Genomic DNA, 26551 nt, shown 5'->3' with positions numbered 1-26551 from the left:
CAATACAAATAAATATTTTCATTTGCTACAATGACTACACTAGGGAAAACACAGGAATATAGCAAATGTGTTCTACTGAATAGCAGGTGGTGGATGAAAAATTAATAGTTTACCTTTGGTGGACAAAGAAATAGAAGTGAAGCAGATTCTGACTTGAACTCAAAAGGTCATTTTCAGCTCAATTTCTTTCACGTAAGAAAGCAATGTTGATAACATTCAGAATCAGTGTATTTCTCAAATATTTGTCCCTTTTTTCTAGCTCTTTCTTCTGGTGGAATAAACTGGGAAAGCCCTGAAAAAGGGTCCATGATTTTAATGACATACCTCTTTCTGCAAGAAAGAAGAGGCCTGGGTACACCCTGGATTATGCAGGCCACACTTTGAGATCGGATCCAGTCACACCTAGTCAGCCTGAGACAGAAAATGTTTTTCAGGGAGTTTACGCAGGTGGCAACTAGTAGCCACACTCTCTGTCACCCTATTTGGAAGATGTCGATAAACCTGCAGCAGAGTCCTTAGCAAGAGAGCACAGAATTCCCTGATACCATTCTCTCCTCTGCTTCATACAGACTCATAGGGCATCAGAGATGCAACCAATTCCTGAAATTATGCAATTGCCCCCCTTATTTTATACTGCAGGACACGAGTGACTCAAACAAGGTCACAAAGGCAGCTCAATGTAAATGCAGTGACAGATAGGCTCTTTCCAGGGTCATTTATGTACCACAGGGTGGAAGATAGAGGGAAGAAACTCACTTTTCAATGTCTAGCTCAGGGTCAAGAGTAAGGACTAATAAGGACTTGAGTAGACCAGTTTTCCCCATCTCATCTCTCCAATCAGGGCCATACTAACAGATCCTCCTTTAAATGAATCTTTGTGCTGAAAAGGACCAAATATATTTGGCTGCCTGAAATATCTGCTGGTGATGCTCATTTCAAAAGCTGATAGGGGTGGCTATTATGTGCTATATACAGCTATGATGTTCATTACAGTAGGAGAAATTTTTTTCTTACTTCCCTTCTCAAAACGTATCCCTGGAGAAGTTAAGAATAGTGTTCCTTTAACAATATAATTCAAGTATACTCGGTTTTCTGTGTTGCTCACTGAAGATAGTGCCTGGATAAAAACCAACAGAGGCAGGTGAGGGGCACTGACAGTCATTATAGAGGTCATTGATTCTTCCATGATAACCTAGAAAGGTGGGATTCTGTATAGACATCAAAGTAAACACAAATACCTCCCCAAACATCTCAGTTTCCTTTATGTAAGTTAAGAAGAACGGAGGTATAATTCTCAAGTGCTATTCTCTCTGATCTTGATAACTGCCATACAGGACAGATAGGTCCTCGCTACACAGGCCTCCTACAAAATCCCTATCTCCAGCCAGATTCACTCAAGAAGTGTCTTTTCCTACACACTGTGTTGAAGAAGCAAAGTTATACTAACCAAGCTGTCGTGTAAATATGGATCAGCAACAGGCCCACTTTCAATGGACAGAGGCAAGAGTAATGCCATGCTTATGATGCTAATCACCATGATGAGACTGGAAAATGCTTTGTTTATGACAATTTTTCCCTATGATTAACAGACACTAAGCAACTGCCTCCAAATGCATGGCTGCTATTAATGTGCTCATCCTAAAATCTTTAGATACTAAAAGAAATTTAGAAGGACTTAGAAAAGGATTAAGATCATAAAATCCATTATTCTTTCTATATATGTGGATTGAAAGATGAAGGTAAGCTGACAAACTATAAAAATATTCACCTAAAGCAACTGCTGTTATAAAAATTCATTACAGTCTTTAGTTTCTTATTTTAGGGCTTAAAAGTGATCTGACACAAAGATGAAAAGTTACTCTTCCATAACGAAAAGCAACGTAACCACAGATAGGAGTTTTTTTCCATATTAGTCTATCAGACTTAGTAATCAACATTATTTCATGCCTCATTCCTAGAATTGAGCATTTCATCTGCTACATTACATGTGGGGAAATGTGCCTTCCTTGGTCACAGTTATGAGGAGCAGATTTTTAACCTATGTGGAAATGCAGTATGTTAGCTGATTTGTAACACAGGCACATACACCCGAATTCCTAATATACTCAATATTAAGGAGCAAGAGCAAAAATAGTAGAACGTAAACTTTTAAGTTCAGAAATAAATTTCGTGTGTTAAGGCACAGTAAGTTAAAATTCGGTTCTAAAGAAGGGAATGGATGTGTCTGTGTGTATCTGCAAGTAAATATTCAAGTTGCATTTAGCATAAATCTGAGAAGTAGTGTTAGACTTTATGTAATGCAAGACCTACATTTTGGTTAGCAGTTTTTGGGTTTCCTGAAGAGCAGTTTGCTTTTCAAGGACGTAGACCTTAAAAATGTTGTTGTTAGAAAGCCAGAATGGCAAAAGAGCTCACCTGTGTGTACTTTAGCATTTAAAATTCCAAACTACTGGCAGCTTTATACTAGGCTGCTGTGACAATTCCAGAATTAATATTAAAATAAATAAATAAACCCACGATGAAAATCAATAATTAAAGAAACATCTACAGTCTCAAGGAAAATATTCTATAAATCATATCAAAATGTAATCCTCCAATGTTGTAATGACACAGAATGACTCACATAACTCTTTCAATTTTCTTTAACATATAACAATCTATTTTAATTGAATACTTTGTGATACTGGACTGCTGTGATTTGATCACATAGGCTGCAATCATGTGAAATCCAAGAATAAATAATTCCATATAACATTATGTTAGATGGTGTCGTTACTTTACTTAACCAAAAGGACTTACAGTGTAAGTGTACTGCAATGCACATCTATAACGCAATAGAATTGCAAGTGAACAGAATGTAAATATAAAATATATAGATTAATAAATATGGTCCTTACCATGGGTGATATACTCTGAGAACTGCAGCCACTTCTACCTTGATATGGATGCATGTAATTCTGGTACAGCTGCATGCCATACTGCAGAACAAATAAATAAAAATGCATTCCCATCACTTTTACTACATGGGCAACTGATGAAAATTCAATACTTTAATTATAAATAATCAATATGAAAAATAAAAATTATAAGCTTTCCTTACAACAAATAGTAAAGCAACCATAACTTTGAAAGGTAAGCTTCTAGTGCCCTACAATGATACATTAAAAAGACAAGTGTTTTTTACTTGAACCCACACTTAAAGTCTATCTAGTTCAGCAGTATAAAAATCTGAAACGGACATTCTTACTCATTATTCTTAGCACCCTGGTGCCAAAAGCATTGGAGGAGTATATCACCTAATGATAAGAAAGCTCACTTGGGAAGGATGCCACTTTATGAAACAAGGACTCTGAAAACCTTACAGGCATCGTAAGCAAAACAGGGTAAAATTCACCATAACTCTTCAATGACTGATTGACAAATTATATCATCTCTCTGGCAAATCTATAAACTTGGCTCTATGTTAAAGATTCTTGACACTGTAGCATCCTCTAGTAACAAAACTCTTATCACATTGTTTCATTTCTGGCTCTAAATTCAGGGAAATCAAAATGGTGGTGAATCAGGCTGATCTCACACAAACGGTCACAAAATACAATGTAAGTGGCAGAACCACGGCATCTTTATTTTCAGGAGGTAGCACTGTAAGACTCGGCTGCCAGGCTACACGATTAGATTAGAAAGTGGGTCTGGGCTGTAAGTAGAATACTAGTTTAAGAAACATTAAGAATGCTAGCTGCCATGACTCCTGGGTGGCTCAGTTGGTTAAGCACACAACTCTTGATTTTAGCTTGGGTCATGATCTCAGGGTTCGTGGGTGCAAGCCCCGCACTGGGCTCTGAGCTGACAGTGTGGAGCCTGCTTGGGATTCTCTGCCTCCCTCTCTCTCTGCCCCTCCCTCGCTTGCACGCTCTCTATCAAAAATAAATAAACTTAAAAAAAAAAAAAAAAGAATGCTAACTCCCATGGGGTGCCTGGATGGCTCAGTAAGTCAAGCAGCTGACTCTTGACCTCAGGGTCCTGAGTTCAAGCCCATGTTGGGCTCTGCACTGTGTGTAAAGCCTAGTTAAGAAAAAAAAAAAGTATGCCAACTGCTAGAACCAAATTCATCTTGGAGGGTTCACCATCTGAAGCTAGAAGGTACTCCCCTAAGATTTACGCCACTTTCTTTAAAACAAAACAAAACAAAGCAAAACTACAATGGCACAGAGAGGGCTTTTCTTTTCTTTTCTCTGGCTACCCTCGACAATTCTCTCCATTTCACAGATTTGCGATGAACTTGGAAATAGGTCCTATATAAAAGATTGAGGAGACACCATGGAATCCAATCTCACCCTTAGGATGAATTCCATTTAAACATTCCAACAGAACTGTTTCTCTACTAAAGACTATTTCTGTAACAGCAATTCCAGCAAACTGGATATATTTGGTAATTAGGCAGAAATCAGAGGGCGGCTTGGAGAGTCTCTGTTTCCAAGATTTTGCTTTTAACATGAATACAAACCCACATTCACTTAAAATTCTCTATGATTATTTCTTTATCCAATTATTTCCCAACTTACAAAAATTATTTTTTAATTTACAGTTTGATTGACATTAATGGAACCTAATGAAATTTACTTTAAATCAACTCTAAACCTACCATAACTGTAAAAAGAAGACAGAGGAGCCTAATCCCTAGTCAAGTTCATTTTGGAGAATATACAATAACTTCTAACCAATATTTCCACAAGGTGCACACATGCTGCTTGGTGGCCTTTTATTTATCTGTAGTGAAAAGCCAGCTATCTACTAATAAGACTGTTTCCTTCAAAGATGTATTATCCCTGGTACCTGTAGTGTTAGGTAGCTGCTTCTGTGCTATTGGTCTTTAGTAGGCATTTAACTCTGGCCGAGGGATAGGGCATGAGTCACCTTAACATGTCCCTGTCCTACAAAGGGGCAGATAAGGGACCAAAATATGTTAGAAGCTGACAGAGTTCTAGTTGAAGGGAAGGGAAGAATATAACATGTAACTAGGACACTGTACATGAGCAATTCTCAGATTTTCTATGAATCTATATTTAACTGGAACTTATCCAAAGAGAATAGGAGGATCTTCCTCTGACACCACATTAACAGTTTACATGTGTATATGAAAAAAAAAGAAAGGAAAATAAAATTAGGAGGCCAAATTCTTGGAGGAGGCAGTATCTAGTAAGTAGCATGTAAGGAAAATCAGGGGCCCTTTCAGTCCGATCAGCATACAGACTCATGTCTCCCTGCGCTTCCAACGAAGTCCAATGATAATCTGGAAATACAACAGACAGCCAAAGGAGAAAAATCAAAAGACACCTTTAACACCAAGTGAGTTCAGGTGCACCAGCCAGGGGGATAAAACAGGTACCCACTGACGACAAGCTGCCAGGGGAAACCAACTGACTCCCCTGTTAGAGCATTTCAAATATGTGTTCTGGCAAGCCCTGCCTTCCTGCATCTGGATATGTTAAAACAGATCTGTTTAACAGATCTGTAAAACAGATCATATCGCTTTCCCATTTAAAACTGTTAGGTGGTTTATCATTGCCTCCAGGATAAAGGTTCTCAGTGATGCCTGCCTCCCTCTCTGCCTCGTCTGGAAAAGCTTTACCACAATTGAACACACACACACACACACACACACACACACACACACACACGGGATACATATATAGTAGGCAGAATAATGGCCCTGATAGATGTCCACATTGTAATTCCTGGAGCCTGTGATTAGGTCAGGTTACCTGGCAAAGAAGAATTAATGCTGAAGATAAAATTAAGGGTGCCAATCAGCTGATGCTGAAATTAGGTGAGTATCTTGAATTATCCGGGTGGATCCAATATAATCATAAGGGCCCTTATAAGTGGAAGAGGAGGCACAAAAGAGAACTGAGTCATAGCATGAAAAAGTCTTGGCTTAATATTGCTGGTTTTAATGGTAGAGAAAGGGACCATGAGCCAAGGAATCTTGGCGGCCTCTAAAGTCTGGAAAGGGCACGAGAAATGGATTCTCCCTCAGTCTCTGGAAGAGAATGTAGGCTCTCAGATACCTTGTGTTTAGGACAATTAGACCCATTTCAGACTTCCTGAATGACAGCGGTGTAGGATAATAAATTTGTGTTGTTTTAAGCCACTAAAGTGGTCATTTGTTATAACACCCATAGAAACTAATACAATGGAGCATCTTTAAAGTGGACATTTGTGCCTTGAAAGATGGTTTAAAAAGAAATCAAATGAGAAGAAAAAGTGAAAAGGAGACAATCTTCCAGAAGCTAAGCATCCTGTATATGGAAGGATCAAAAAAAGCTTTTAATACATTTCATCAATTCTTAGACACACGTTTCTTTTCAAATTTTAACATTCATAAATTTGCCTTAACTTAACTATGGCATCTTATATTCACTGTGGACCAAGTGACTTGCCATTGCCTGAAATGTTTGGTGAGATCAAAAAATCATTTGCATCAAACCTTGCAAAGGGGATGCCACTGTCTAGAAAGACAACCCCAGGGACCATGGCAGAGCACCTATCTGAGAAGTTATTCCTCCCTGAAGCTCCTGATGGCACAGAGCTAGAGAGTTTGTATGAAATATGGGTGTCCATGCTCTGAGAAAAAATGATTCAGGAAAACCAGACTTAGAATTTGAAGTTTTATAGGTAGCTCACACAATTTATTTCAGGTAGATAGATAGATAGATGTGTGTGTGTACACAAAATTGATAAAGGATGAAAATCTGCATCTATAAGTCTAAATAAATATAAAATAACTAAATGAAAATAAAAATCATAAGTGATATGAAAGCATATCATAATTTTACTGGCAGAATTCTACTTATGCAAAAAAAAAAAAAAAGGTGTATCCTAGTAAAATCAGTTGCATGTTAGAAAGACTGCTTTAAGGAAGTGGGTTAAAAAAAAAAAAAAAGGAAGTGGGCTTACCATCTGCTCCTGACTTGGGTGTTTGACCTTGAGATCAAATTAGAAGGGAGGAAGCCTTGACTAACAAGGTTGGAAAGCATCTCCTCTACCAGCCTACCCTGATTTCCAGAGTTCTAAGGGAAGGAAAGAGAAAACCAGAGACCTCAAGGTACCTTCTCTACTGTGACTGTGATGAGTTAAAGGATTCCAAAGAATGCCAGCCTCTTCATCTATAAAAGGAGAAGACTGGATGAGGTTACTGGTTCTTAATCAGGCATACATCTGGAATTCACTCACTAAATCGGGATCCCCAAGGACGGGGCTGGGCACATAGGACTTGAGAGTGCTTCTCAGATGATTCCAATGCATATCCCAAGTTAACTAATTACTACTTCTTTGTCTGGTTTGCAACACTCTTTAAAGTTCTTTTCTTTTTTACATTTTATGACAATGAGAACATAGAAGCAATTACTTACCATGAGGGTTTCAAAGAATCAAGACTTCTAAGCTTTGTTGAAACCAAAATCATGATAGTCATTTAACGGTTGACTATTGAAAAACAAGTCTCTTGTAATAAAGTAACTACGGTTGCTATCTGCCATAACAGCAAAAGGAAGCAAATTTCATAGTTAATCCAAAAGCTTCCATAAAGCCATTTAAATGATGTTCCTTCCAATACCACTTCACATCCACTAGGATAATTATTTTTTTTTAAAGGAAAATAACAAGTGTTAGTGAGGATATGAAGAAATTGGAATTTTCATATAGTGCAGGTGGTAGACGTTAGTCACTTTGGAAAACATTTTGGCAATTCTTCAAAAGGTTAAACAGAATTACCATATAACCAGCAATTCCACTTCTCAGTATATACCCTCAAAATTGAAAACAGGTATCCAAACAAATACATAAACACAAATGTTCATAACAGTACTATACACGATAATCAAAAGATGCAAACACCCAAGTATCCATTAATGGATAAATGAATAAACTGTCTTAACATATATCTACACATCTGTAACACACACACACACACACACACACACACACACACACACACAATGGAATATTATTCAGCCATAAAAAGGGAATCAATTATGGACATGCTATAAGGTGGATGAACTACAAAACAATATGCTAAATAAAAGAAGTCAGACACAAAAGATCAGATATTATATGATTCCATTTATATGAAATGTCCAAATAGGTAAATCCTATAGAGACAGACACAGGCATGGATGGTTGCCAGGGGGTGGGAGTCATTGCTTTATGGTTATGGAGTTTCCTTTTGAGGTGATAAAAAATTTTTGGAGCTAGACAGAGGTGGTGGTTGCACAACATTCTGAATGAACGAGATGCCATTGTATTGTTCATGTTGTTAATGTGTACACAGTTAGTAATATGTTCATAATGTTAGCATAGTTAATTAAAATAGTTAATTCAGTTACTTTTATGTTATGTGAATTTCACCTCAATTACATAAAAGAATAAAAAACATATACAATTTTATTTAAAAAGATAAAAGATAAAATTTAAAAAAGAATAAAAAATAAAATAAAAGAGCAAATAAAAAAAAGAATAAAAAATAAAACTGTTTTCCAAAACTTGTAAGACAGCTAATAATTCTGATTCTGATTATTTTGCCCTTCTTCAAAAGGAAATGGTTGATAATTTTTATAATTATGAAGTTGTGTTAAATTTACTACCATACAAGTTTTGAAATTAAATATGTTTTCTATACATTCTAGAAGAAATCACTCTATGTCTCTCTTCCCCACATAACCTTTAGAACATTCTTACTCCTTTCAAAATGCTCACTAACAAACTATGCTTATTTAGGTTACAATTTCTACTTAGCACAAAGTGGATGTTTTCATAGTATATCTATAGTAAAATTTGCATAATAATTTGAAGTAAACTCTAAAACAACTTATACAACACTTAAATGTAAAACCATCACACTAAACATACTTCAGTGGGCACATTTTAAAATATATGTCATGTTGGATTGTTGGCAATACGTTGAAAATGCATACTGAGTCATGTATAGAAGTTTTAATTGGTTACACTAGCTATCTATGTAACACTCTTTAAAAAATAAAATTCAGAGCATTTGTAAAAATGGAATACTTACTCCACACACAAAAGATAAATGCATTAGGCGATTCCACTCTACTCTGCAAATGTTTATCTTTTAGATAAAAAAAATAAAATACATACATTTGGGTACATGGACTCATAAGGAGTCTTCACATTTTGAAATACAGATGTTTTCACACTTTCATGGCACTCCCAGCATTTAATAGGAATTCACGCCTGCGACGAGATTACCTTAAGCAATCTAATCGCGGTCACCCAGCACGTCCTACTCTGCTCTTCTTCTGCACAGAGCATTTTCAGGTCTCGGGGCCCTCCCGCTTTGTTAGGCTAGAAGGCCACAGCACATTGTTTATCGTTAATGCATATCTTGAAGGTAACACCTGTTGAAATAAAAGCCACTAAAATTCTCCTATATATAAGAGAAAGCTGTCTCTTTTTAAAACAAATTAAAAGAAACTCAAGCTTACCTAAAAGGCTGAGGCTTGCTTTATTCATCTATCAAAATATTAAGCCTGTACCTTAAAGCAGAATCCATAGTTAGTCGGTGCTCCGTGTTTTTTTTTGCCGGCCAGTGACACATAAATATCACTATTGCCAAATTCGCTGAAAAACTGCAAATGCCGTGGTTCCTTTAAAAAAATATATATGTGAGTGTTGAAGTGAACACATATTTTGGCACACTCTCTTTGTGTTTCAATCATGTTGCATAATTTATACCTTGGCAAAAAATATTCCAAGTAATGTCACAGAAACAAAAGGGAAGAAAAATTAAGTTACTATATCCATAAAAGAACCAGAAGCTTGATACAATATTATTTGAGAAGTGGCCACTTGTTTGTAAGTTTAACTTCCAGTATACAGCAAAACATTTACCTTCCTATTTAAAGTTTTCTCTTTAGAGCCAAAGCATAAGAGACTCTTAAAAACTGAGAGCAAGCTGACGGTTGATGGGGGTGGGAGGGAGAGGAGAGTAGGTGATGGGTACTGAAGAGGGCATCTTTTGGGATGAGCACTGGGTGTTGTATGGAAACCAATTTGACAATAAATTTCATATATTAAAAAAAAATAATAAAGTTTTCTCTTTAACTAGATTTCAAGAATCTCAGGGAAAGAGGCAGCAAAGGATGGCTTTTGGAAATGTTTTCCTTGTCCAGGTTTCAAATAATGGTAGTTGAACAAAGGCAAGAAGCTTGGTTTGAGCTTCCACGGCAGACAGAGAAGGAAGAGAAAGAGACAATGATTCTTGCTTTGTTTAGAAACGATCACCCCTCCTGTTTGCGTACTGCCCAGCACATCACAGTAAACAATGAAATAGGTGGCCTGACTACTTTTATGAAAAGAAGGAAGCCTGTACAGATGAGTTCAGGGAAATTACCTGGCAGTGGAATGTGTCTGATGTTCAAGGCAAAGTGGAAGGAATCATGAACAGCTATTTCTTCTCTGGGAAATCCATGAGATTTAAAGCTGGTCATGGGAAATCACTGGGTCATATTATTCTGTGACAGGTTAATAACTTGAAGAAGTGCTTAATTCTGGGGTTGAATGCATAATCTAAACTGACCAAAATGCATTTGTTCTTTAAAATCTTGCTACTAGTAGTGTGGTCCCAGACGAGCAGCATCAGCATCACCCGGGAGCTTATTAAAAATGTAAAATGTGTGGCCCCACCACAGACCTACTGAATCACAATCTGCATTTTAACAAGGCCTCAGGTTATTCATATGCACTGAAATTTGAGAGGCAATGCTCAAAATAAAGCAAAACAGAAAAGACAGAAAACCCAGAACATTCAGCAGTTTGAGCAACCCATTCAGATCCAAATCCAAAATACTTCTAGTCATTTACCAGCAGGCTATTGCATCCCTGATGATTGGTAGAGTGAGAGTGTCTGTGTATGCCACTGTTCCTCTGTGTGTCACTGTTAGGCATTTTGATCTAATGAATGACTACAGTTCCCAACTCCATGGGAGAATAAGGCAGAAAAGAAAACTGTTGAAAGAGACCCAGCCTCGCGCCCTTGGAACAAGGGGAGAGGAAGGAGAGAGATACTCTTACTGTCATGGCTTTTAAAACTATTTTTTGATAGAAACTGATTTGCTAGTAAAAATGTCTGATTTCTACGAAGAAAAGATAAAACCATCCCCCATCCACTGGTGCTGTAGCAGTCAACGTAGCTGAGTCATCTGGATGTAAGAAAAGGGCAGCTTGAGAAACCCTCAAAGGCTACAGAGGCATGATGGGTTTCATTTCTTGACAGATTTTTGCTCCATTACTGCAGACATATCAAGGTTTACAAATCAAGACCACAAGCTTGGGTTGGCCTGGTTAGCAAAGGCTACACGTGCATGTGTATACAAGGGGAGAGTTGAAGAGGGGCATACTTAGAGGTTTCCCTAAATAAAAGTCACAGGCACATCTCCAAGGCTTGTAGCAGTGCTGAACTAACTCCCACACAGCCCAGATCTTCAGAAATTATAATAAATCAAGACCTTCTCACAGAAAAAGGATAGGAAATTGTATCTTTACCAGGTAGAAATGTCATTAGACATTAGATAACCTGCATAATTTATATTAAGGTCATAATCCTTGAGGTTACCTAATACCTTGAATTTCTTTTTTTGAGGGGAAATTTAAAATCATTTTCATGTATGGAACATGAGCTCATTAGACACAGGCCAGAGAGAAGAATATTATGTACTGATATACAGCAAAGTCAGACACTATGTTGAAAAGAGCTACAATATGGACTGAGAACAGATGTTTGATGCTTGTGATTTGGCCTGGCCAAGGGAAAGACCATCACAAGAAAAAAGGCATGGGTCCAGTAGAAGGAATCAGAGCTGTCTTTTATATAATGGTTGGGCAGGGAAAGGAGGGGAAGGCTAAAGTAAAAATATAATGGGCAGTTGATTTTAATGAGAAACCTGTTGAAGAAGTGAGAATTTAGAAATTAAAGAAACATTATCATATCTTCCAGTGAAGGTTCACTGGAAAAAGTATGATCAACATGATTACTGGATTTAGAAGCCACTTTTCTCTGATGTTAAAAGTAAAAAAAATAAATAAAAAAATAGGGGCACCTAGGTGGCTCAGTCGGTGTTCGACCTTGGCTCAGATCATGGTCTCACAGTTCATGGTTTCGAGCCCTGTGTCAGGCTCTGTGCTAACAGTGTGGAGCCTGCTTGGGATTCTCTCTCTCCCTCTGCCCCCGCCCCCCATTCATGCTTTCTGCCTCTCTCAAATTAAATGAATAAAGTTAAAAAAAAAAAAAAAAGATAACCAAGCATGTATTTGTTTAAAAAAATCTTCATATATAACTTCACACTTACAAACAAAGGATAAAAAAGCAATCCCACTAAAATTTAGACCAAAGAAAATGCAAAACCTTAATTACAGAAACAGGTAATTATTTATCCTGACATAATTTATGATAGAAAAATTTGAAAATTAGTTAAAATGTTCAAAAAAATTAGTTTAATGCATATGTATGACAGGATGCTAGGAGTCGAATGACATACACTTAAAAATAAAATACGTCTGTAAGAGAATGTATTACTAACTTAGTTGAGCCCCATTCCATCACTTAAACTTCAACGAAATACACACTCATATGCATGTACTCTTGCAAACAGCAACAAAGGAAAACCATATCTGAGGGAAAGCTCACAAAAGTATGAAAGAATCAAGTATTACTCCTTGTGGCTCTGTATCTCCTGTTAGGACCACCACTGGTATATCTGGTCTCCCCATTAACTGTATTCTGGGCATTTCCATTTGAATGCTTCACCCTCAACACAATATATCTAGAGCTCAGATCATGATCTTACTTCTAAGATAATGTGATAGCAAACCTCCTATTCCTGTTTATTAAATCCTTGAGTGTTTCTTTATTTCCTTTTTTTACGAATGTTTAAAATGCTCCCTCTCCTTTCACATCAACAAGGTCAACAAGATCTAGCCACTTGCCATTGAATCTTGTATCCATCCCTTTCGCCACCCACACCACCCCCCCACCCCCACCCCAGCTCATCATAGGCCTAGGTTAGATCCCATCAACTCCACTCTGCATTGCTGAGTGACTATCTAATTAGCATCTGTGTGTGCCTCTAGATAATCTGTTTCCCTGTGTCCCCCTCCACTCTCTGCTTCCTTTGCTCCCTCCCCTTCATTCTTTTTTTCTCTCTCTCTCCCTCTCTCTGATTAAGCTCCCTATGGCCATAGTAATCTTACAACTTGATTATCTCACTCTCCTGCTCAAAAATTTTCATTGGCTTCCTATAGTGAGTTGAATGATAGTCATCCCCCTCCCCCACAAAAGACATGCCTGTGCCCCCATCCCAAGAAACTGTGAATATAACCTGATTTAGAAAAAGGGTCTTTACAGATGTAATTAAGTTAAGGATCTCAAGATGAGACAATCTCAGATTATCTGGGTGGGCCCTAAATGCAGTGACAAGTGTCCTTATAAGACATGGAGAAAAAGAGAAGGCCACGTGAGGAGAGAGTGAGGCCTCCACAAGCAAACGTGTGCCTGCAGCCACAAGTAACCAAGACAGAAAATCCTACAGAAATTTAAAGAATCACATAATGAGAGTGAGAAATAAATAATAAATTAACATTCCCAGGATAAAAGGAAAATAGAAATTTGCAGACTGAATGCATATGGTGAGAATCAAGTAAGATACATCAGAATACATGCGAATGCACCTAGAAATATGGTCAGGGAAGTTACTGAACATCAATGATTATCACAATATTTGAAAAACAGCCAGAAAAAAAATGACAGATTACCAACAAAGAATCAACAATGTTGTTTGACAACAACAGATGCATGAGAACAGAATTAAAATAGTCGCCCATGAAAACTCTCAAAAGTAGTTTCACATGAAAGGTAAATCAATGCATCACATAAAATGTCAGCACTCATAAAACAAGGCATAGTCAACACTGACTAGACTACACAGAAATACAGACAATGCAGCGCTGAGCACTGTGAAATTACATGTATGAGTGATGGTGCATGTAGGAGCACACAAGTAGGTCTATGTGACTGCACAGGTATACACACACAAGCACACAAAGGAACACATATATCCACCCTGATGGTAATGTACCTTCCTTTAGGAATCTACAATCTAGCTAAGGAGACAAAACCAACACAGACAAAGGAATTAAAGAGCAATTACAGAGTCAGCTGGGTGTTACTAACTGCATCAACAACAGAAGTTCAGAAGTGGGCAAGGTCAGCAGCATAACCTGTGGTGAAAAGAAAAGATGTGCACTACATTGGACCTCAAAATCTGCAATCGAGGATAAGGAAAAAGGGGGTGAATTTGGAGTAGAGAAGAAATGAGCACAGTATGTGGTACTGAAATAAGAGCATCTAGATTTCCATCACAGGGCCTATGTTGAAACTAGTGTGAAACAAAGCTGAATAGTCAGTTCTTAAATGGATTATGGCAGGGGTACCAGGGTGGCTGGGTCCGTGAAGTCTCCGACTCTTGATCTCAGCTCCAGTAATCATCTCACAGTTCGTGAGATCAAGACCTGCGTCAGGCTCCACGCTGACAGCACGGAGCCTGCTTGGGATTCCCTCCCAGTCTCTCTCTGCCCCCTCCCCTGCTCATGTTGGGAGTCTCTCTCAGTAAGTAAGTAAATAAATAAATAAACATTTTTAAAGGATAGATAAATTGTAGCAAATATTTGGAATCTATAATTACCAACTCTTGATATAAGCAGTAAAAAAAGTAAACCCCACTTTAACTTACAATTCATAGCATATCATTGACATTTCAATTACCTTTGATGTCCCTTTTGTAGAAAAATATAAACCAGATCTTCTTAGAAGGAAGTAAATCTTTTTCCAGGACTTCTTTCCCTGTTCTTTTGCATGTAAGAAGCCATGGATTTCAGGATATGTGCTTGAACTCAGAAACATCTGGAAGAAAGTTAGACATTCTCATAGTATTTTTGAATCAATGATAGTGTAGCCTTATAATAATCTTGTTAAGATTTCAAATATAACCATGTAAAATCTAACAGGGTCAATACCACTTACACAAGCCATTATAGAAATGGCAATATAAATACAACGGAAAATAAATCACTCTTTTGACAACCCAAGGCAAGTTCCAAATAAAAATATGTGCACAAAATATACATTCTAAGTGGTCAGTACTTAGCCAAACACCAAACTGGTAAGTTATTTAAATGTCCGTCTTGAAAAGCTAGATTTTGTCTAAGAGTTAAGTCCTGATACGTTTCTATGCTTTTCTATGCTCCTCCCTGAGAACATATCAACTTCATCATAGTCAAAATAAAGACTACAATCTTGACTTCAGTTATTCAGTTGTTAAGAAAGTTGGGCTGAGTTCACCTCCCTGATGAGGTAAAGCAAACAGTCTTTTCTTTGTCCACCAAGGTTCTCGATTGTGGATGGCTACGGCAGGTGTTTTCTAAAGAGAGCTGCAGCACCATCTCGTAGCCCACATGCTCTTCTGCAAAGTGATCTTGCCACTGACACATGAAGAGCTGGAGTCTGTTTCTCTACCTCCTTGAATCTGGGCACAGCTTCTGACTGCTTTGACCAATGGAATACAGCAGAAGTGATAGTCAGCTAGTTCCAGTTCTGGTCCTTAACTAGTCCTTCACTAGTTAACTCTTGGAAGCTAGCTGTCACATAAGAAATGTGACTACCCCGAGATGGCTCTGCTGTGTGAGACCCAATACAACTAGGAAAGCCCTTGAGGATGAGAACCCATGTGGAGAGAGAGAGAGAGAGAGAGAGAGAGAGAGAGAGAGAGAGAGACAGGCAGGCCAAGAAGTACCAGGGACACACAGTGAACAGCTATCTTAGAAGGGGATCCTCAAACCTCCAGAGAGCCCATGTGCCTCAGAGATGACCCACCCAGCTAAACCCTTTCCATATTCCTGACCCGCAAAATTGTTGGCAAAATGTGAGTGGGCACTTAAGCCATTAAGGTTTGGAACAGTTTGTTACACAGTAATAATGAACTGAGACAGTAGGCATGTGCTGGTTGGGAAAGTGAGAATGAAAAGGAAGAGCTCTGTATGAGTGGCTGTGCTCTGCATCCTTAATAAGACAGTGGAAATGCATTAGCATCTCATTAAAAGAAGAAAACAGAAATCCCTATGAATAAACAAATGCAAAATGGAAAAACTGAAAGAGAAATTACTAGCTAAAACGATATGACATATTTTAAAAGGCTACTCTGGGAAATGCTGAGAATAGATATGTATGTTTTTAAGTAAATTATTAAATTTTTTAATTTAATGAGCCACAGTTATTAATTAATTGACATGCAAAACAGGCAAGTAGGTTTTTTAGTTTGAGTGCTTTCCAAGTTATTAAACCAAACCAATTAAATTTTAAAAAGGGAGTCACAGAGGTCATACTAGAAAAAGAAGAAACGTTTTAAAAGTGGAAACATTGCCTCTGTGGAGAGAAAAGGTCAGAGGCATATGCAGGACTATCTGATTCCAAAGCTATGATTTTTCTTGTTTTTATAATTTCACATTAAAGTAATATAACTATATTATAGGAGAATTGGGGAAAGGAGGTGGAATAAAAACTCCAGCCCGCCACCCTGTATCCTAAGCCAGTAGTGAAGCACTGAGAGGGCTTGAGAGCAGCAGGGGGGGGGGGGGGGGGAGGCGGGGGGTCCTCAGGCATAGCTGCTGGGCCGCTGCCACTCATCCTAATATCCTGATGGGATGTCTGTGAAACCCAGTAGCATATAAGAAGCTTTCAGGAAAATCTCTTGAGACTAATCACATTTCTAAAATATTGTGAAGAGCAAAAATGAAATATAGCCTATTAAAAGCCCATAGAAAACAGATCTGTACCACCCATTACAGTTACCAGTATATTTAAATACCAATATACTTAAAGTAGTATCTATTATGGAAATATTAAAAGTTGTCTTCTTTAATGGTCAGAAAATATTGAGTGGGTCTGAGGATGCCTGAAGGCTTAGATCAAACAGTAACCATTATAAAAACATTGCTCAACATTAACCTGTTAACAATGGCAGAGCTTGTGATGTGAAATCTACTAATCTACGAAAAATAAAATAACTGAAATCATTCTTTTTTTTTTTTTTTTAATTTTTTTTTTCAACATTTTTTATTTATTTTTGGGACAGAGAGAGACAGAGCATGAACGGGGGAGGGGCAGAGAGAGAGAGGGAGACACAGAATCGGAAACAGGCTCCAGGCTCCGAGCCATCAGCCCAGAGCCTGACGCGGGGCTCGAACTCACGGACCGCGAGATCGTGACCTGGCTGAAGTCGGACGCTTAACCGACTGCGCCACCCAGGCGCCCCTGAAATCATTCTTTTAATGTAATGAAAATATCTTTTAAAAATGATCTTGTAAAGCCACTTCCAGTTTGGCAGAAACGAGCCCAACAGATACAAAACTAAGGAGACTCTTAATTAAATAACTAGCATTCTTAATTCAGCTAAAACATTTCAGAATTCTGCTCAGATATCCAACATGGTTATGACACATGTCAGCATATGATATGTATATATATATTTTATATCTGTTTTTCTCCTTTCACTTAATTGCTGAATATTTTATCACAAATGGATTGAGAGCACTTATTATAAAAGTTAATACTAAATATCTGTCAGTAAAATGCCTACACTTTACTGAGGATTTTGATTTTTCAAAAAGACTAACATAATCTTTAAACACATCATAGAACAAATTACTCTGCAAGTTTCCTTTCATGATACACATTCCTTTCACAATTGGCCAAAACTGGGAAGAAAAATGGGGTTAGGAGGCTTTCCTGATTTAGGGAATTCTTTATTCAGGTTTTGTTCTTTCCTTTCCTATTCTTTCTTTTCTTTTTAGTTTCACCTCCAGCAAAAATTAATCAGTCAAGGTATACCATTTCAAAATCTGGGCATGTATCAATATGGACCTTGAAGTTCCCCTTTATCATGCTGTTACTTAACATACTTCAATGGGAATATATTTTACCTGCAAAATCTGTGTGGGGGATATTTCACCATTGGTTTCAGTTGCAAAAGACACCATATGCTCTGGAAAAAAATACTGACAAAAAGATAGAGGTTACATTATCTCAAAAGCCATGCTAGAAAAGATTCAGTATGACCATTATAGTAAGCTAGAGCAAAAGTTCTCTAAGTCACTGTGTTGAAAATTCACCTGAAGTGTTTTGTTTTGTTTTGTTTTGTTTCTTTTTTAATGCCAGTCCCTGGACTCTACTTTCATGTATCTTAAGGGGAAGGTGTGGGTAGGGCCCAAAGATTAGCAAACACCCTCAGATAATGCAGATGCAGAGAGATCCACATACGTCAAGTTACCAAACACTGCTTTCACGATGGCAGCGTGCTTGCTCCCATATCTCTTCCCTGAGTCCTACAGCCATTCTGGCTGGCAGGTGCTAGAGGATTCTCAACTCCATTTCACAAACTCAAGGCTCACAGAAGTAGACGGTATAACCCAGGTCACAGCCACTGTAGAGGAGCCAGGACTTACGATAGGGCCAGAGGCTAAAAGTCCAGTCCTTTCAACCTACTCTTTGTCCAACCTTGTTTAATCATAAAATTCACCTAGGACAGTTGTTTAAAACTGGAATTCCCAGGCTTCATTCCTGGGGTGTCTGATTCAGTAGGTCTGGGTAGGTCTTGGGTCCTATGCTTTTAATAAGCACTCTCTACACCCCCAGGTAATTTTTATAATCAGACAAGTTTGGGAAAATATAGACCTCTATACTTCCTGGAAAGACAGGCCTTTACAACAGTTCTATTAACATTTGGTCTAATACTGTGTTAGTATTAGTTATGGCATTCCTGGCCTCTACCCGCTAACAGCCCTCCTGTCCCTCCACCCCAGTAATGACAGGCAAAAATGTCTCCAGACATTGTCAAAACACCCCCAGTTGAGAACCACTGCTCTAGGTCTACAAAATGAGTGTACAGACTTGTTTAAATAATAATAATAATAATAATAATAATAATAATAATAACAACAACCATAATGATATATAACCCAAAACAAGCACTAAACCATATGCCTTTAACTATACTTTTAAATTCTTGCTTTTAACAAAGATTCACAACAAGAAAACAGTTTCCCTTCAAATTCTAATTCTATTTAATTTTTATTAGGACTCTTTTATTTTCTTTGTCAAAGATCACTCCATTATGTTTTTATTAATAGGTTCAAATAAAAGAGAACATAAGAGGTCTTTCAGGGCTTGAAAATATTCTATTATAGTATGTATCATATATTTTTCATAAAGGATCATTTCAATTCAATTATCCAAAACTTAGTGTAAAAATACGCTATAGATGCAGCGACAAAAACAATTTAAAATAATGAGCCCAGGGGCTCTTTTGACTTCTGCAGATACCTAGGAATGTGACACACATTTATTTTCTTTTAAAGAGCACTATAATGAAAGAAGTATTTATTGGATAATGCTCTGGTCTTTAGCTCATTTCTACTTAGCTCAGTAATTATAGCACTGAAAAAATATTTTGGAACAGCAAGATTCATGTCAATAATTTTTGGCTGAGCTATAGCACTCCAAACAATCATCAATCTGTTTTTACTTTAGAAATTTTCTTATTTAAATTTCCTACATTCTTTGAAAAGTGTTAAACTATAATATTTTGGAGCTGCTTGAGGATATCTAATAATTGATTTCCCAAATTAAATGTATATTTGTTTTCTTAAAAAGCAAGAAGAAGAAGAAACAGCTCCCCCAAACTACCTATCTGAACTTCTATGATCATACTGACTAATCATTGATAAAGTAAGAAAAAACATAATTATGATTTTTAAAGGAACAGAATTCTGACCTACAATTTACCAAATAGGAAATTACATTTTTCGTAGTTACCAAATAGGAAATTATACTTTATTCATAGTGACTCTTTTCTTCACAAAAAATAAAATAAAATTTAACAAATCCATTTATTTTCTCTAAGTACTAATGGGGATTTCACTTACCATTGGGTTTTTAAAGAATTCATATTTGGCATAATTTTTTCTAAAGTATAGTTTATTTTCTTCTTCCATTCCCCAGTTAGATAGCACTTCCATCACCAGCTCGTGGTCTTCTATTGTTCTTTCTGTAAGGAATGTTTCAGTGAGTATGTCAACAGATAGATGCATGGATGGACAGATGAATGAATAGACAGACAGACAAATAGGCAGGTAGAAAGAAACGTGTGTGGACACATGTATCCATACAAATATATAAAATATATTATGCATCTTTACTAAATACAGCAAATTTCAACTCAATTCTAGGACAGCCAGGTTGATAATATTTTTGGCAACTTTGAATTAGTAATGTTGATTTTTATACCAAAGCAGACTGTAACCTGAGGAGAAAAAATGACAAAATATCACAATGCACTTTTTGGTAATTCTCAATTCCTTTTATTGCCATGTAAATTATAATTAAGTTTGATAACAAATCTGCATTAAGAATTTAGGAGCTATTCTTTTTCTCCAGCTCATCGTGGTGCCAAAATTAAAATATTTGCCTCAAGGTTGAACAATTCACCCTATTAAGACATGAAAAATTTTGACAGGTTCAAAAACGCATTTGAGACACCTAATCTGGATAGTTGAGAAAAATTAAAATAAATGCTTTAAAAGGAAAAAATTTAATGCAAGCACATACAATTTCAAGAAACCTAATTTCTAGGGGCACTTTATGCTTTCAAAACTAATGTTTAGGCAACTATATTTTGTATTAACAATGAAGATAATTAGGTAGGGTGGGAAGGCACTTAGGAGGAAAGGTACTTAAATGAAATAGGCAGCGACAACTTTAAAGAGGTGAACATAACATACACAACTCGTATTTTAATAAGAAACCTGATGTCTATAGCAGTGCTATTCAAAGAGCCCCAAACTGAAAACTACCCAATGCCTATCAGCCTGAGAATGAACGAATGAATAACTTGTGTAAATTTACACAGTGAAATACATACTACAACACACAACTGTGTGGGTGAATTTCACAAACATGATATTAAATGAAAGAAGTCAGACACAAAGAATAGTACATAGTACATGACTACACTTACATGAAATTCGATACAGGCGAAATAAATCTGTGGTGTTAGAAATCAAGATAATAGGGATAGTGGGTGAGGGAGCAGGAGTATGACGGGAACCACTGGGTATGGGAAATACTATTTCTTGTTCTGGGTGTTGGATATCCAAGTTTATGTAACATTGGAGAGTTCATTGAGTTGTCCACATATGGCTTGTTCCCTTTTCTTAAGGTATGTCATACCTCAATAACAGAAATAAAAAAACAACAATAAAGAAAAGTTACTGTGAAATTACTAATGTAAAACAGGAAGTGAAGAACAGCCAACTAAGGAATACAGAAACCCTCTGCTTTTTTTAGGTGCTTCTAGGACCTTTTTGGAAAGTATCGTGTCTCAGACATTCAACACTCAGTAGTGATCTGTGACCTACAACACCTGAACCCTTGAAAGTAAAGTCATACTTAAATGGAAGCTTATTCATCTGAAAGGAAATTCTCGTAAGAGCTCAATGAATATGGATGACTTCAAGTTGAGTGTGTATCAACACTCTGGGGTTCTGTTCCTAACTCCAATGGCTCTTTTTCTGTCTCATTGACAAGCTCCCATGGTTCCTCCCTCCTAAGATGTCATCTTTGGCTCAAATCTTTTCTTTCCCTTTCTTAAACTAATTCACTCTCTTCTCTTCAGCCATCCCATCTGTCAAGTTCCTGGAGATGGAATCTCTGGCCACAGTTACTTTCACTCGTGCTCTAGTTCTAGCTGCTAGACTTTCCACCACCTCATACATAGTTTGTCTAAATCCAGAGTCAGTATGGTGATTCCCCCAAAATATTACTTCCAGCAATGCCAATTCTGAGTATATAACCAAAAGAAGCAAAAGCAGAACAGATATTTTTACACTAATGTTCACAGTAGCATCCTTCACAAGAGGTGGAAACACCCTACTGCCCACCAACAGATGAATGGATAAACACGTACGACAAACATACAATGGGATACTTAGCCTTAAAAAGGAATGACACATGCTACAACATGGATGGACCTAAAAGATATTATATGTAAAATAAGAATACACAAGAACAGATACTGCATGATTCCATTTATAGAATGGTACAAATAGACAAATTCATAAAGATGGAAAGTAGAATGGTGGTGGCCAGGGACTAGGGAGCAAGGAGTTATTGTTTAATGGATTTGGAGTTTCACCATGAGAAGATAAAAATGTTCTGGAGAGGGACAGTGGCGATGGTTGCACAACAATATGAATGTACATAATGCCAATGAACTATGCTCTTAAAAATGGTAAATTTTATGTTATGTACATTTTATCAAAATAAAAAAATAAACTTGAAAACAAAGTCTTCTTCTTTTTTCTCTTTCAAACTGCTTTTTCCTAAATTCTCCTATCTCCATTGCGTCTTTATATCCACTCCCATGACCTCCACTTTTGCTATCCCCAGATACTAGAGATTTCCCTCCAAGTGTCTCTCACACAACCAACAACCCCTCACTCATTCTCATGATCACAATCCCAATTTAGACCCTCACCTTTTCTTAACTAATCTCCAAACCTCTAGTTTCTTATTTTTGTAATCCAACCTGGACACTAATACTACAGCAAGCTTCATAAAACATATGTGTCAACGTGACCCTTGCTCAAAAAGCTTATCTACTTCCTACTTTCTATGGGATACACCCATGGAGTCTAGCAGTTATACCATTCATTCATCCATCCATTTGGCAAATATTTCTTGAAGGCCTACCACGTGTCAGACATTCATCCTGGGGCTTGGAATTTTGTAGTGAATAAAACAGTCAAAAATCCCTGCCTCATGGAGTTTTCATTCTAATGAGAAGATACAGACTATAAATAAAATGCGACTCTTAAAAGGCAGGAATAAATACTACAAAGAAAAATAGAGCAGGGCATAGGAAAAGAGGAGGTCATAGGGGAAAGGAATTCATTTCAAGAGCTTGCCGGATAGATCTCGCTGAGAAGGTAATATTTGAACAAAGACCCAAAGGAGAAGGGGACATGAGCCAAGCAGACACCTACAGGAAGAACAAGAACAAAGCCTTTGAGGCAAGAGCAACGTTCCGTGTTTGAAGTACAGCAAGGAGGTTAATGCGGCTGAAGCTGAGTGAGCAAAGGGACAAGTACTAGGAGAAGAGGTTAGAGAAGCAATGGTGATGAGATAGAAGGAGGCCTAGGAAAGACCCTGCAGTTCATAGTGAAGCTCTGGCCTTTCCTTGGAGTTTGAGGAGAAGTCACTTTGAATAGAGAAATAACACGAACTGACTTATATTTTCATTGGATTGCATCAGCTGCGGAGGAGAGCTGATTTTAAAAGCTTCAACGTGGGGACATCTAGGTGGCTCAGTCGGTTGAGCCGCCTGACTCTTGATTTTGGCTCAGGTCATGTCTCACAGTTGTGAGACTGAGCCCCACATAGGGCTCTGTCCTGACAGCACAATGTATGGATCCTGCTTAGGATTCTCTGTTCTCTCTCTCTCTCTCTCTCTCTCTCTCTCTCTCTCTCTGCCCTTCCTCCACCACATGTGTGCTCTCTCTCTCACTCTATCTCTCAAAATAAATAAAAAACTTTAAAAAAAGACTTAAGGGTGGAAGCAGGAAGCACATTTAGTAGAATATTACAATTGATGAGGGGAGAGATGATATGGCTTGGATTAGAGTGGCAGCGGTGGAGATGTACAAAGCAGGCAGAATCTGGACATATTCTGAAGATAGAGCTAACGGGATTGGCTGACAAATCGGATAGGAAATGGAAAAGAGAGGGTAGTTAGGGGAGACACCAAGGTCCTCCACTCAATCTCTTGGAAGAATTGTGTTGCTATCAGTGAGTCTGAAAAACTATTAAGTAGGTTGGGAGAGTCAGCAGTCACTGAGATATCCCATGGGAAGTCACATCCCTAACAATCTCTCTATCCTTAATTTGGTCTCCTTCTCACACAAACCAGCTGATATTTTCAAGCTTATGAAACCCAGGTTCACATTAAAAATACTATTTGCTAAGCATGATATCCATATTTTTTGCAACTGCACAGGAAGAAAATTTCAATGTAGTCGGCAAAATGTTTGCTTGTTTGTTTTACCAACCTGTGTTTCTTTGTACCCATTGCCTCTCTACCACTGAAGAAACATCATATGTTCTGACCTCAAGCTACACTATACAGAGAGGAAAAAAAATAAAGAAACGTATTTCCTCTACTTTTGAACTTCACAACAGACCTTACCAATCTTTGACAAATATAAGTGCTTGGGGAGAATCATGTCTAGCCAATCCTTGATTGCCTCATACAAGGATCCACCTTCTATCTTCTGGGAAAGGAGCTGTAGTTAAGGTGTTGGTGAAGAAAAGGACGGAGTAGAGACTGCTCTAGATAATAATAAGTGGATGGTATAGGTCCCAAGTGACCCTGTATCCTGTCCCCTTCCAGAATGAGAATGCTTTCAGGGTGATGAGTCGATGGTGATAAAACACCAGATAAGTTTAACGGTGGTATGTGGCTCAAACCAGAGGGTAGCCTTAGGAGACATCTCGTTTCCAATAGAAGCCCTACATCCAGCATGGTGGAGAAGCCATAACTGAGGGCAACATCAGGGCAGATGAGTCCATGGCATCCCACTCTGAAGAAAGAGCATGGAAGTAGCACCACATCTCCAGCAGGTACAGGGAAGAGCTAAGACAAGTGTTCAGACTTAGGGGGCTGTATGGTTCAGTCAATAAGCTTGACAGGAACAGAATATGAACAGCTGGACAAGAGTTAGGCAAACACCTGTCCTGGGACTTAATGCCTCAGCAGAAGGTTGCAGAAGTGAAAGCAGGTCTGAATTTTCAACTAAGAATATTTTAATCCCATATGTAACTCATTTACAGAACCTGAATTTATTATTAACCCCAACAAGACTGAGAACAATCCACACAAAAAAATAAATACACAGAAGATTAAACTGTCTGCTGTGAAGAAGACAGGAGGCTGAAAGTAAAAAATTATTCAAATTATTGAAATAAAGGAAGTTACATTTTTGTAAGTCTCCATCTGAGACCTTTCTCCTTGCCATATTTAATTCTTTTAATATTTTCAGTTCAGTACGCTCAACAATGGCTCCAAAGACATCTGGAACCTATAAATGTTGCCTTATATGGCAAAGTCTTTGCAGATGTCATTAACTTAAAGAGACTGAGAGGAAGAGATTATCCTGAATTATTGAGGTAGGCTCTAAATCCAGTCACAAGGATCTTTATGAGACAGCGACAGAAAGAGATGTGACCCAAACAGAAGAGGAAAGGGCAATGTGACCACAGGGGCAGACTCAAGTGACACAGCCACAAGCCAAGAACGATGGCAACCACCAGAAGATGGACGAAGCAAGGAACGGATTCCCTCTAAAGCCCCGGAAAGAGCCTGGCCCTGCCATCATCTTGATTTCAGCCCACTGACATCAATTTTGGACTTCTCACCTCCAGAACTGTTACAGATTACATTTCTGTTGTTTGAAGCCACCAGGTCTGTGGTAAAGTAATATCACAGCTTCATGAGAGTTATATTTCCATTTTTCAGAACAGTGAACATCTCAGGATTTGAAGAGCAGCCAGGTGTCTGATCCCAAGTCAATGCTTTTCCTTTGCAAGTATTGCCTCTGCCTTCACTACAGCTCCCACTTGAGGGGCACCCCCTACAGCCTCTGCTGGGCCTATTTATATCCTGTTCATTCTTTCCATATCAACTAATATCCTCTCTCATGTTCCTGTACCTCTCATGTTTCAGCTGCCTCAAATTCTTTTATTTTGAAATGTGTTCAATAAATATTTGCTAATTAAGTCAATAAAAAAACTGCATTTTGAGTGTAAGGAGAAGGAAAATAACGGGCAATATTTCAAATCACATCAATCTTAACCTCACATGAAAGTAACATAAATCACTTGAATTTGGACTGCCCCAAAAGAGGAAATAAAACAGGCAGAAAAGCCAAGCTGTATGTGAACAGCTATGACAAGTATGTCACGAAAAGCACTATCAAGTACTATTTGTGACCACCAACCAAGCAGTAGTCTACATGTAAACAAAGCCCAGAGTAACAATGTAGAAAGGAACAATAGAGTACGGTATTTGCAGAAAATTTCATGGAACCGTAATACCAAACGCGTAAGTAATGCATTACTAGCATCAGGAAAATATTCTGGTAATCTTAAGAAGAAAAATTTCTTCAAATAAAGCTAGACTAACTAGAGTATGTGAGATAGGGCAAGGCATACTTTGCATTCCTTCAAAGAAGATTTCTGGGTACTCTACTGAAAATTCAGAAAACACATAAGAAAGCAGACAAACAAAGCCCAGAGGATCAGATGCAGCTACATGTTCTCACCTCACACACTCCCCTGGTAATGGAGATAAAACTTGCCTACTACACAACCTGG

The 26551-nt window shown here is 37.8% G+C and overlaps 1 protein-coding gene across 5 annotated transcripts in view; it reads right to left on the bottom strand.

Moving 5' to 3' along the window:
• Positions 1–26551, bottom strand: part of GRB14 (growth factor receptor bound protein 14) — a 117227-nt gene that overhangs the window by 6649 nt on the left and 84027 nt on the right. For 2 of the 5 annotated variants that reach the window (XM_058715107.1, XM_058715110.1), the window contains 7 exons: positions 20050–20171; positions 18049–18123; positions 14837–14974; positions 9555–9665; positions 9268–9363; positions 9071–9127; positions 2898–2978 (listed from right to left, as the gene is read on the bottom strand). In XM_058715107.1, the coding sequence (XP_058571090.1) occupies positions 2898–2978; positions 9071–9127; positions 9268–9363; positions 9555–9665; positions 14837–14974; positions 18049–18123; positions 20050–20171 (680 nt within the window). The remainder of the gene's footprint in view (positions 1–2897; positions 2979–9070; positions 9128–9267; positions 9364–9554; positions 9666–14836; positions 14975–18048; positions 18124–20049; positions 20172–26551) is intronic. The other 3 variants (XM_058715108.1, XM_058715112.1, XM_058715109.1) reach the window with 2 other exon arrangements.

This window comes from Neofelis nebulosa, chromosome 2 (assembly GCF_028018385.1).
Source record: "Neofelis nebulosa isolate mNeoNeb1 chromosome 2, mNeoNeb1.pri, whole genome shotgun sequence".
NCBI lineage: Eukaryota > Metazoa > Chordata > Mammalia > Carnivora > Felidae > Neofelis > Neofelis nebulosa.
This window is presented reverse-complemented; position numbering and strand designations above follow the sequence as displayed.